This window comes from Dasypus novemcinctus, chromosome 13 (genome assembly GCF_030445035.2).
Source record: "Dasypus novemcinctus isolate mDasNov1 chromosome 13, mDasNov1.1.hap2, whole genome shotgun sequence".
Taxonomy (NCBI): Eukaryota; Metazoa; Chordata; class Mammalia; order Cingulata; family Dasypodidae; genus Dasypus; species Dasypus novemcinctus.
In genome coordinates this window covers 14296852-14310947 of record NC_080685.1, presented here as the reverse complement: position 1 = coordinate 14310947, position 14096 = coordinate 14296852, and the positions used below count along the sequence as shown (strand labels likewise).

The 14096-nt window shown below is 35.8% G+C and overlaps 1 protein-coding gene across 2 annotated transcripts in view; it reads right to left on the bottom strand.

The window, feature by feature from the left end:
* The window catches only part of LYST (lysosomal trafficking regulator), a 224204-nt gene that overhangs the window by 94044 nt on the left and 116064 nt on the right, over positions 1-14096 (bottom strand). For both annotated transcript variants that reach the window (XM_071207370.1, XM_058309504.2), the window contains exons 23-28: positions 9982-10609; positions 9110-9287; positions 6648-6817; positions 5184-5414; positions 3371-3537; positions 1911-2063 (exon numbers count right to left, since the gene is read on the bottom strand). In XM_071207370.1, coding sequence (XP_071063471.1) covers positions 1911-2063; positions 3371-3537; positions 5184-5414; positions 6648-6817; positions 9110-9287; positions 9982-10609 — 1527 coding nt within the window. The remainder of the gene's footprint in view (positions 1-1910; positions 2064-3370; positions 3538-5183; positions 5415-6647; positions 6818-9109; positions 9288-9981; positions 10610-14096) is intronic.

Sequence of the window (14096 nt, the reverse complement as noted above, 5' to 3'; positions counted from 1 at the left end):
GAGAAGTAATGGATAGGAAAATGAGAAGAATCAACAAGAAAGAAACAGCAGAATTTTGTGAAAGCCGTAGTTATACAGTCCATTTTCAATAGAGGGTGAATTCTATCTAGCAGTCACTGACTGTACAAGGAGTCCCACCCAGGAAAAGTAGTCTAACAGCCATCTTTTGGCATTTAGGAAAGTGAACCTTACTGCCACGCTTGATAAAGGATAGAATTCACCCAAGACAATTGACAGTGAAAACTGGGGGAGGGAAACATATGTGGCTCAAGTAATCGGGCTCCTGCCTACCACACGGGAGGTCCGTGGTTCAGTTGCTGGTGCCTCCCAAAGAAGACAGTGAGCTGGCACTACGGGCAGGAGTGGCAAGCTGACACAAGATGCAACAAGAGACACAAGAGGGAAAACATAACGAGAGACACAACAAAGCAGGGAATGGAGTGGCTCAAAAGATTAGGTGTCTCCTTCCCACATCGGAAGTCCTGGGTTCAGTTTCCAGTGCCTCCTAAAGAAACGAAGACAAACAGACACAGCAAGGGCAAACAACAAGGGGGTGGAGAGAAGTAAATAAATGAAAATGAACCTTTAAAAAAAAACAAAACAAAAACTGGGGGAGCAGCTGAAGAGAAAAGAATGTGTTCAGATATGAAATAAGGAAGAATATATGGGGCCAGTAAGTATGGTTATATGGGACTTTTTAGAAGTTTTATATCTCTGTTTTTATTTAGCTTAATTTAAACTTAAGCTATTGCATAACAATATATATTTAACGGTCTCTAAGGATGAGTTATTCACATGGCTTTAAAATTTGGCATAGTACTGAATACAATGAAGTAGCTTAAGATAAGTAGAAGGAAGACTTGGATTTAAAAGCGTTTAAGACCGTAAGCATGATTAAACGTCAAACAATTTACCAAGTACTCTTACATTTGGAGTTATTTAAGAAATATGCGTGTGTGGACATATCATCCTATGTGTGCACAGTGTTTAAATTATAGTTCTGAAAAATGCATATATAAATGTCATAGCAGATTTTGTGGGGGAAAACTAACAAAGCCTAACAATACTAATGTTATTCTGTTGATGCTATGGACTAATTTACTGGAAAGCCCTTTGGCGCTTGCGTACTCATCATACTCAAGCCAACATTCTCTTGCCTGGGCTATTGCAGTAACCTCTAATCTGCCTCCCTACTGCCTCCCTTCTCCTCCTCTAACCAGTTCTCTATAGAGAAGACGGAGTGATCTTTATAAAATGAAAATCTGATATGTCATGCCACCTACTTAAATCCCCTTGATGACTTCCCATTAGCAAAAAATATAAACTCATAGAGCATTATCTATGAACTGGCCCCTGCCATCCGCTACAGCCTCTTCCAGCATCGTTCTCTCACCAAGTACTACACTCTAACTAAATGGTTTTCTTTCAGTTCTCTGAAGGAGACTAGCTTTTCCTCAAGTCAGGACATTCGCACAAATCTGTAAGACTCTTCCTCTGATCCTCCCCCTAGCTACCTCCTTTACCTCTTTGTCTGTATTGAAATCTCCCTGCCTCTGCAATTTCCCTAACTCCTGAGGTAATTCAGGTTGCCCTGTTGTAATCTCTATTCCTTCACTCGACATGCCCTCACTCTTTTATCATCTCTCCAAGGGAAGAAACCATGTCTGCCTTTTTTGTCACTGCATCACAGCATAGTGCTTGGCACATGGTAGGTACTCAAGTAACAACTGAATGAGAACAACACTGAGAAGACAGCAATAGAATAGCTTCCTCTGGGAGGAAAAATTTCTCAAAATTTGCAGATTAACTTTTTAAACTAAAATATTTTTAAAAATGTGATTGGCATCATAATATAGGAAAGTAAAGCTAGCTTCAATTTGTAATTATTGCAATATCATTTCAATACTCACCAGCAATGCTTTTCCGCTTTTGAAATATTGCATGATGGGAAGCAGAAGCTAATTGGAATGAATTCACAGCATCTTCAGAGTCATGATTTGCTGTGGTCCTTATAAACTCAAGAGCTGCCTGCAGAACTCGAAACTGTAGTGCAACAGCCATATCTCAAAACAGAAGATACCAAAATGTTTTCAAGCTATGTGGTTAATTTTAAAAATCAACTTTATTGAAACATATCCATAAACCATACAGTTTATCTAAAGTGTACAATCAATGGCATGTGATACAATCACAGAGTTGTACATTCATCACTTCAATCAATATTAGAGCATTTTCATTACTCAAAAAAAAAAAAAAGAAAATATCAAACATACACAAAAATACCCTACCCACTTAGTAGTCACTTCTAAATCTATCTTTCCCCTGCCATACAGAACTGTTAATCTATTTCCATCTCCATAATTTATTTGTACTTACATTTTTCATAGATGGAGTCAAACAATATGTAGTACTTTTAGTCTAGTTTCTTTCACTTAGTATGCTTCCTTTTTTTGATATGATGGAAGATTATTGAATATATTACTATATACTACTGTTTGTATATACTGTTGTTTTGGTTATATTTTTCCCCCAAATATCATCCAAGTATTAATCTCTTGTAACGTTAACATACATTTGTTCTGTTTCAGAGCAAAACATTCTTATATTTCCATTATTAGCCATACTCATTTTTCACAAGAAGGTTCACTATACTAGCAGCGCCATGTTTCATTGTTTAGCTCTCCTAGTGATATATACGTCCTTAAACTTTCCTTTCAACCATCATCATACCCATACATTAGCACTACTAATTACAAATCCTATGATGTGCTTTCACCATTTCTATTCATTTCCAAACATTTACAAGATTGTTAAATTTTTTTATTGGACTTATTTTTATATTCATGCAATCTCTAAATTGCCAGTAATGTTTTATTTTGGCATGATTTTAAAATTTTGGCCAACATAGGTTCTTCACGCTGGTTTAAATTTTTTAAGCCGTCTTTAAAAGCAATTTGAAAGCAAATTTCCAAGTACTCACTGTAAAAAATCCAATGGAAAAATAGTAGTGCACAAATTATTTCATTGTATATAACTATTTCAAAGAATAGGCTTTTTTATACAAAGGGCAACCGTTCAACCAGCAATTGTCATAATTTTTTGGACTTTAATATTCACTATTAAAGAAAACTACAGGGCATTATTATTCAACATAAGCCTTTTAATTGAACTTTGTAAGAAAAATGAAAGGCTTCTTTCAATGATGTGTTACTAGCTACTACCTCAAGGCATCACTTTTTCTATTTTTGCCACTTAAAAAAGGAAGATCGATACCTTCAGTAACAGACAGTATAAAAAGAAAATTATAGTCCAAATAACATGTTTGACTACTATGCACCCCCCCACCAAATGCATAAAAATTAAGTCTTACTTTGTGTCCTCTTGTTTTTGCTATTCTGAAGATATCCAAGCAGTACAATAAGGTCTTCAATAACTCTAAAATACTGTGAGCCTGAGGAGCTGCAGGCATGGATTGTAACTGCTATGAAAAGTTGCTGTATATCACAAGCAAGCAATTTGTATTCATTCATAGGAACGCTAGAGATGACCAAAAAAAAAAAAACAAAAAAAGAACAGAATGGAACATTTATAAGAGCAACGAATTTAAGATAAAGGGAATGGCGTATCAATCCTGTTCTGTCAGCATTCACTCATTGATTCATTCATTCAATATTTATTCAGGCTTGCTCTATGTCAGGTAATATGTGTTATATATGTTAAAACCAGACAAGTAAAGAAATAGCCAGAAACAGTAAACAGTGGTAAGCGGTCTGATGGACGTTAAATGTTACAATAGAGATAAACACAAGATACTACGGGAACACATGTTCAGGGTCCAACCCCCAGTAGGAGGGAATGAAAAGGTGTGTGGCTATGAATAGGCATGTTCAGAGAATGTTAACAAGTTTTAAGTAAAAAATAATAATTTATCAATCGATCTCTTTATAAACTATAGTTAATTTAAGGATTTAGAGATAATAGAGTTGAATATATTAATCACTTAATAAATACACAATAAATATGAATTAGTTCCTTTTGTCTCTCAATTTTTAACCTTGATAATTTACCTCAATGTGTGATATTATTCCTAAATGCTTCTCTCCATTTCCTTTCTCCAAATCAAGCAAAGATTAGAAATGTTAATTGTTTGGGGCCAATTAGTAGAGTAGCATACTGGGACATTCAGGAGAGACTATTTTTTCAAAAACTAAGAACAAGTCTGCAGGCCTCCTTCCCCAAATCCAACAATTTCATGTATTGTGTGGTGAATCAAGACTAAGAATTTTGGGGAAATACAACTTTGTATTTTCTCTTTCTTTCTCAGATGCCTAGCTCACAGACTTAATTACAACTGTTGCTCATAAAAGCAGTAACGAGTTGTGTACAAGGAGTCCCCCTTTGGTCTACAGAAACGCTAGGGATATACTCTGCCCTTTCTACAAAAACAGATAATATTTAATGCTTTAATGTGCAACAAGACGGGGCTTCCCATGTTCTTGCTCTGGAGCTTTGCGTTTTAACATTATGCTAAGAAAAATGTTCTGTGGTGTCATGAATGCAAACTCCACAGGAACAAAATCTACATAAAAATCTAATTTTCTAACATTTTAAAAAAACTTAATCAATTAGGGAGTAGCCATTTGCCAATGTACTTCTGGCTATTAGAAATTAATTTATGTTTGTAGATCGTGATATTGCATGCTAAAAGCAGGATAGCATGGTGAGTTCAAAACAGGGTTTTGAAGTGAGACAGAGTCAGGCTCAAATCCTCTACTATTGAGCTTCAACAATAAACAAATAAATAAAGCTGTTTGATCTTCAACATTAGTGTATCTTTCCAATCCTCAATTTCCTATTCCCGATAGGGATATAATAGCATTTAATAAGCAAGCCTATGGTAGAAGCTTGGTAAATACATTTGAAGGAAGTTAAATTTATTTTATGTGCAAGCTCTGAAAACCTAAAAGTAGGTCATATAAACACCTTTTTTTAAAAGAAAATTTTATTAAAAATTATGAAAAATACACTCCCTCTAAATTAATTTAATCTAATCAATTTTGTGAGAAAGATGTTCTTTGTAAGTATTAGGAAACACCAGATGCTTTAATGCAATGTATTACTAAGGTTTTCCTTTTCCAAATTACTTATCAGAATGTAATTTTAAACAATAATTTAAAACTTACTTCTTTTCTAATCCGTTTAGGGTTGCTACTGTATTACATAACACGTAGAGTAAACCATTATCCAACAACATATCTGCTACCTTTGAACAAGAATTTAAAATTTGGAGAAGAAGTAAAAGAACATTATGTAAGAGTAGGTTGTCATATAGAGAGGTCTCTATTATTCCTAGAATAGGAATGACAGACCATTTCTGAAAAAGTCCCATGTTCTTCACATCTTCCAGATCAAGTCTACAATAAAAAACACATAGGTAAGAGAATGACAGAAGCAATTAGCCACAAAATAAGGAAAAATGATTGCAACCATGGGCCATTTTGTTACCTGATTTTCAAACTCTAAAAAATAAATTTGGGAAGCAAGGGTTCTTAATTGTCAACCCCTCCAATAATAAGACTCAGTTGTTGACAGACGCCCATCCCAAGATAAATACTCAGATAAAACACTTTATATACAATTTTGGGGATTTAATTAACTGGCGCTAATTCATCCATGGGCCCCTTATGTGTCCAAAGAATCCAAGTTAAGAACTCCTGCTTTAGGGGGCTATCTAATAAGTGTATAAGTAAATTACTGGTACTACTACTACTACTACTATATGGTATTTGAGACAGGGTGAGCTAGTAAAAAAAGGTTTAGCAAAAGAAATGAGTCTTGAGTTCTTGTCTCAATATTATTTGCTTCTGTGAAAGAAGGAAATTATTTAAGCATTTTGAGTCTCAATTTCCTTATTTGTCAAAACGAGATAAAGATATTTGCCCTATTTTCTTTTCAAGGCTATTTGAGAATCAAATGGTACAATGCAGAACTGCTTTCAAAGAGCCAAAAGCTGTATGTAAAAGAAAAGGACTATTGTGATTACCTTAATAAGTAAATTCCTCAAGAGTTTGAATTTATCTACTACAAGAAGACACCCATTTTTCTCTATCATTTACAGAAATAATAACACTTTAACTCTTCTGCCAAACTTTTGTTTTGGGAGAAAATATTCTTTTATTATTACACTTATTTGCTAATCCTTCAGCTATACTAGGGTCAATTTACTACATGCAAAAATTCCAGGTGAGGGATTTTTATGATTACTCTTCTCCCAGGTAATCTAAAGGCTTTAAGGGAAGTAGGAAGCTCCTCTATGTCATTCGTGCAATCTGTTGCTCAGGATACACAGGCCATCTTTCTTTTCAGTTAGCTTTCTTATGTTAATACTACATGCCAAATCTTTAATATCACTTTCTTTCATTTAATGCAGCACGTATTTGTTACTTGTTTCTAACTAAAGAGTAAAATACAAAGGAAGAAACTATTAGAAAGAATATCATATGGAATATAACTAAATAATTCACCTGGAAAATAACTTTTAGCAGATTTATTCTAAAGGTGATCAAATAATTTTAAGAATGAGTTCACTAAATTTTACATTTAAGACAAAAAAATTCCAATTATGGTGCAGAGAAGAACCCACTTACTCTTCATCCAGGCCAATACGTCGACCAAAGAACATTTCAATGAAGGATTCTAACAAATCCTGAGTTCCCCGATGAAGATACAGCTGATTGGCTAGCAAGGAAAAGCCCCGATTCTTCAGAAATTTATCTTTTTGTTCCTTTGATGCTCTATTAAAATATGCATCTAATAGCTAAAGAAAAATTAACACAATTTATATAATGTATTATATAATGTATTATATATACAGATCAGCAAGTATATAGTACTTGTATTTATAAATTATTGTTTACTTCCGTTATGTGTGAGCTTAAAAAATATGCTACTTCCATAGCAAAACAAAAAATGAACTTAGAATCTGACTACTGTAGAATGTTAACGATGACTCTATATCGGAGATCTTCATACTTCTGTGTCTCAGGAACTAGCTTTTTTAGCTGGGCATGGAGAACCTAGTAAACTGGCAGCAACAATCAAGTATAAATAAATAGGTTATTTGTGGATAATTCTGTAAGGAAAAAAAATCAAGCAATCAAGAAACACTGCACTATGATCTCTCTGCAAATCTACTTACATATAGCCTAAACCACTATTTCTAGTCTTCTTGACAGAGTATTTATCCTGAGCAGAGGCCTGAATTTCCATCTTTCCCTAGAGCACTTCAAATGCAAAATGTCTAAAAGAGAACTAATTACTTTTCCTTTCAAACCCACTTCTTCCAAGGTTCCTATCCTGGAAGATGGTAGCATTGTCCTTCTATTTTGGAAGGCTAAACTAACTTCAAAAAAAAATTTTTTTAATTATTGTTTTTTAATGTTACATTAAAAAAAATGAGGTCCCCATATAGCCCCTACCTCCCTTAAACTACCTTTTGACTCTTCCTGATTCTCCAAATTTAATTATAAAGATGACTCTTTTATTCTAGTGAATCTCTCTCAATCTGTCCTGTCCTTTGACTTCTCACTACCCTACATCAGGAACTCATAATTTTATTATTAGCTTACTAACACTGCTTCCAATTTCTCTCTCCCCTGCAATCAGTCCCTCATCGTGATAGACTATTCTTCTGAAACACATCTATTACTCTACTCAACATGCAAAGTGTAATACAAAGTACACCTTTGCATGAATCCTTCCCTGCATTCCCCAACAGAATGACTGCCTCTCTTATGCTCCCAAACTCCTTTATTAATACTGCCACTGCAGCATTCATCTCAGAATTTCTTACATTTTACTTAACAGGGTCTCTCTCCCCCATTAGAGAATAAACTCCTTGAATGCAGGGGCTTATCTTATTCCACTTTATACCCCACAGAGCACTTAGCCCAGTCTTTTGCACATTGAATGGAGGCTCAATAAATATTGATTGAATTGCGAGTGATGAAACCAAATCTACATCCAGACAAACTCAAGAAAATGAAAATCTTCAAAAGACCATTTCAAAATTGGGTTATTTTCTAATGCACACCATTTGTACCAAACATTTATTAATGTAACAATATACTTAAGTGTCTATTCTGTATTAGATATAAGATGCCTAGATGCCTAATCTCATGGAACTATTTCAGTGTGGGAGACTAAAAAATAAAACAAGTAAACAGAAAAACTAACAAGATAATTACAAGCAATAATTAGGGGGCTCTGATAGAATAAATGAGGAGTTGACCTAGGGGGAAGCCATTTTGATAAGATAGTCTGGGAAGGCTCTCTGAAAAGGTGACATATGAACTGAGACCTGAAATAAATGTATATCATTTGATACTACACTATAGGAAAGATTTCCAATAAACTACACGTCCTCATAATTTTTGACCAGATATGTGAATTTATTGTTAAATGAAAAACAAAATGAAACTTAGGTATGACTCAATATATGAAGAAAAAAATTGGATAATACATGCAGAAATATGAATAAAAAGTAACAGACTATATTAATTCATTATTTCAAATTATAAAATAAAGCTTTAGGGAAGTAGATGAGGCTCAAGCAATTGGGCTCCTGTCTACCACACAGGAGATCCAGGGTTTGATTCTCGGGGCCTCCTGGTAAAAAGCAAGCTGGCCCGTGTGGAGAGCTGGCCCACACAGAATGCTGACCTGCGTGGCATGCTGGTCCACGCAGGAGCGCTGGCCTGCGCAGAAAGCTGGTGCAAAAAGATGACACAACAAAAAGAGACACAGAGGAGAGACAATAGGAGACGCAGTAGACCAGGGAGCTGAGATGGTGCAAGAGATTGAGCGCCTCTCTCCCACTCTGGAAGGTCCCAGGATCAGTTCCTGGTGCTGCCTAAAGAGAAGACAAGCAGACACAGAAGAACAGAGAGTAGACAGCGAGCTCAAAACAATGGGGGTTGAGGGGGGATAAATAAATCAATCTTTAAAAAAAAAAAAGCTTCAGTTCTACTTGAACATACATATTCAAGTTTTTTATTGCACATATATTTATTTTTCTAAATTAAAACAGCCACTTAGTATTTGTCCTTACCTTAATAACTCCTTGTTGTACAGCAGGCGATGGGTGGTTAACAAGGACTAAAAGCACATCTGCTTGAATAAATTTGTCCATCACATCTTCAAGCATAGCATCAGGCAGGGTAAGGAGAACTCCACTTAAGAGGTCATACAATCCACAGCATATAGGTACCAAACAATCTTCCGTTACACTAAAACAAAGACCAGAAATGCCTTATTAACACAGTATCGGGGGAGAAGTACATTGGGAAAAAGCTCTTACCTTAAGACTGTGATAAGTAGTAGTATCCATCATTTTAACATGTGAAACAAACATTTCCTGATTTAACTGTGATTAAAAATTTACCACTGATATTTTTTAGACATACAATCATGTCTACTGTGCTGTTCAATACCATATCGCTAGTCACATACGGCTATTCAAACTAATTAAAATGAAAACTTCAGCTCCTCAGTCACACTTGCCACATTTCAAGAGCTCAGGGGCCACACGTGGGCAGTGTCTACAGTACTGGACAGTACTGATACAGAACATTCCCATCATCACAGAAAGTTCTACTGGACAGTGGTACTCATGATGCTATTGGAAATAGTGACACACTGTACAATTACCCTGAACTAAAGACATTTTCTCTAAAAAACATAATGAATTAAATAAAACATAAGAGATTTTATTCTTTGAGCACAATTAATGAATTAGCTTTTGGTCAAATATGGAATTCAAGATTATCTTGTATTAAAATAAGATGAAGGCACCATTCTATTTGTTATTAATGTATATGGTACTGTAAGAGGTGACATAATAAAATATTTCTAAAACTCTTGGGATCCTTCAAAGAGATTTAAAAAAAAAAAGTGGAGAGAGCTTCAAAAACATGTGCATACCTGTGAGCACTTGCAGTTTGCTTGTAGTTTTGCTCATAACTAAGAGAAAAGGGAAAGTTTTCCCAGTCATCAGTATTTCTATCAACAAGACTTGGCCAAAGGCCAATGGCTGCAGATCCATTCTGTGAAGGAAAAGCCAGCCCTAGGCTTGCAATAGCGCTGTGGCTTCGCTGGAATGAGGCAAGTCCCCGTAGGTAATCAGGTCGGCGTGGGCAAGACTCATCCCCAGGACTGCTGTCCTCTGATCTGGCTTCTGCTCCCACCTCCTTATGGTCTATTTTGACCACTGGAAACCCCAGTTTTCCTTTTGGGCCACCATTGCCAGAAGCTTGGCTTGAATGAACAGCTTCTATTTCACAAGTAGTTTTTGCAGACTCACAACTACTGATGAGTGCATCTTCTTTGCCTTTTTGTAGCGACTCTGAACTCCCCAGGGGATTCTGTTTCTCTGGTTGAGTAATGAAATAATTGTCTGCAATATTTTGTAACTTGTCGATACTACAACCCAAACTTCCAGTCAGTTTTTGTGGTTGCATTAGGGGTGAAGATGTAGGAATTGCTGGTAAACTTCTAGAACGCAGCATGTGAGTAGCCAGTCGTTGTGGAATAATATTGGAAAAACCGTTTCCTGGTAAGGATAGAAAAAAATACTACTTAAAATAAAAAATCTAAATCCCACAGCCAACATCATACTCAATGGGGACAAGTTGAAAGCTTTTGCTCTAAGATCAGGAAACAAGACAAGGATGACCACTATCACCACTACTATTCAACATTGTGCTAGAATTTCTAGCTAGAGCAATTAGGCAAGAAAAAGAAATTAAAAGCATCCAAATTGGAAAAGGGGAAGTAAAACTCACTACTCACAGATGATATGACTCTATATTTAGAAAAGTCCTGAAATATCTATAGCAAAGCTATTAGAGTTAATAAACGATTTCAGAAAAGTGGTGGGATACAAGATCAACATGCAAAAAAATCAGTAGCATTTCTATATACTAGTAAAGAGCAAGCTGAGGAGGAAATCAAGGGAAAAAATTCCATTTACAATAGCAACAAAATGACTCAAATATCCAGGAATTAATTTAACTAGAAATGTAAAGGATCTGTATTCAGAAAACCACAAAACACTGTTTAAAAGAAAATGAAAGAAGACCTAAACAAATGGAAGGACATTCTGTGTTCATGAATAGGAAGATTAAACATCATGAAGATGTCAGTTCTATCTAAATTGATTTATAGATTCAATGTAATACCAATCAAAATTCCAATAGCCTACTTTATAGAAATAGAAAGTCAATTACCAAATTTATTTGGAAGAAAATGTGGTCCCAAATAGCCAAAAAAAGTTGGAGGACCCACATTTCCTGACCTTAAAGTGTATTATAAAGCTAGAGTGGTCAAAATGGCATGGTATTGGCAAAAAGATAGACACATTGCTCAATGGAATCAAAATGAGAGCTCAGAATAGACTCTCACCAACATGGTGCCTGCCAAGTCCACTTTTCTGGGACAGAACAGTCTCTTCAATAAATGGTGCTGGTGGGAAGTGGATGTGGCTCAAGCAATTGGGCTCCCATATACCACATAGAAGGTCCAGGGTTTGATTCCTAGGGTCTCCTGGTGAAAGCAAGCTGGCCTGCATGGCAAGCTGGCCCATGCGGAGTGCTGACCCATGCGGCATTCTGGTCCACTCAAGAGTGCTGGCCTGTACGGAGAGTTGGCACAGCAAGATGATGCAACAAAAAGAGACACAGAAGAGAGACAATAAGACACACAGTAGCCCAGGAGCTGAGATGGTGCAAGAGATTGAGTGCCTGTCTCCCACTCCAGAAGGTCCTAGGATCGTTTCCTGGTTCTGCTTAAAGAGAAGACAAGCAGACACAGAAGAACACACAGCGAATGGACAAAAAAAGGCAGACAGCAAGTGCAAAACAAGGGGGTGGGGAGAAATAAATAAATAAATGGTGCTGGGAGAACTGGATAACCATAATCAAAAGAATGAAAGAGGAGGACCCTTCTCACTCCTTATATAAAAATCAACTCAAAATGTGTCAAAGATCTAAACATAAAAGCGAGAACCATAAAAATCCTAGAGGATAATGTAGGGGAACATCTAGAAGACCTTGTAGTAGGTGGGGGACTCTTAAACCTTATACCCAAAGCACAAGCAACCAAAGAAAAAAACAGATAAAATTAATGAGATCGCCTCAAAATTAAACACTTCTGCACCTCAAAAGACTTTGTGAAGAGGGTAAAAAGGCAGCCTACTCAATGGGAGAAAATATTTGAAAATCACACATCTGAAAACAGTCATATCTATATATAAATAAGCATGTAGGATACATAAAGATATCCTACAACTCAACAATAAAAAGACAAATGATCCTATTTAAAAAATAGGCAAATTACCTGAATAGACATTTTTCTTAAGAAGAAATACAAATGGTGAAAAAACACATGAAAAAATGTCCAACATAACTGGCTATTAGGGAAATGCAAATCAAAGGTAAAATGGGATATCATTTCACACCTCTTAGAATAGCCAATATTTTTTTAAAAAGCAGAAAACTACAAGTGCTGGAGAGGATGTGGAGAGATAGAATGCTTATTCACTTACAGTGAATGCTTATTCACTGTTGGTGGGAATGTAGAATGGCATAGCCACTGTGGAAGTCTGGCGGTTCCTACAGAAGTTAGATATAGATCTGCCATTTTATCTAGCAATATTACTAGGTATATACCCAGAAGAACTGAGAGCAGTGACATGAACAAACATCTGCACACCAATGTTTAGAGCACCATTATTCACTCGTGCAAAAGGATGGAAACAACACAGCTGTTCATCAACTGACAAATGGATAAACAAACGGTGGTATATACATACCATGGACTATTATTCAGCTGTAAGAAGAAATGATGTTGTGAAGCATATAACAATGTGGGTGAACCTGGAGGACATCATGTTGAGTGGAGCAAGCCAGGCACAAAAGGACAAATATTGTACGATTTCACTATTATGAACTAAATATAATAAGCAAGCTCATGGAATTAATAGCTAGAATGTAAGTAACCAGAGAATAGAATGTGGTTAGAGAATGGAAAGCTGATGTTTAATCTGTGCAGAATTGGTAAAAGTTGTTTGTAAAATGTTTGTAAATGAATAGAAATGGTGAAAGCACATCACAGGATTTGTAATTAGTAGTGCTAAAGTGTGAGTATGATAGTGGCTTATTTGTTTTAGTAATGAAAATGCTCTAATATTGACTGAAGGGATGAACGCACAACTCAGTGATTATAAAAAATGCTACTGATTGTACACTTTAGATAAATTGTATGGTTTGTGAACAAAAAAATTGGGTGGGTGGTTTTGGAGGAAAATACACCAAATATAATACACAGACTATAGTTGGTATTAATACTTTGATGATGCTCTTTCATAATTTGTTACAAATGTTTCATAACAGTGCAAAGGTATTGGTAGTGGGATTACGTTTGGGAACGCTATATGATGTTAGTTTTGTTAAGTTCACAACTTCTACTATCACTTGTTTATATATGTTTATGTATGAATGACAGACTTCAACACATTTAATTAAAAAAAATTTTTTTTAATCCATATAAATGAATTTTCCTATTCACTAGTGTTTAAAAATTCTTAAGTGCCAAAACTATTTTCTTATTAAAATCTTCCCTATCTATATGTCTTTCCCTATCTTAACAAAACATATTGTTGACCGAATAATCCAGCTATATTAGGATTAATTACTGTACTACAGTGAAATTAAGTGAATTAAATGAAATTTAATTGACATCAGGCTAGCAGTCTCTAGGATGCATTTTGATATAGTGAGGGCTCTGTAATGAGATATAACTGGATTCAAATGATAGCTCTATTAGTTGGGTGGCCTTAGATAAATAGATTAATTATGCTAGTTTTTACACAGGAAAAATTTAGAGTTAAGAACCCCGGGCCTCCTTGACCCGTGTGGAGCTGGCCCATGCACAGTGCTGATGTGTGAAAGGAGTGCTGTGCCATGTAGGGGTGTCCCCTGCGTAGGGGAGCCCCACGCGCAAGGAGTGTACCCCGTAAGGAGAGCCACCCAGCACAAAAG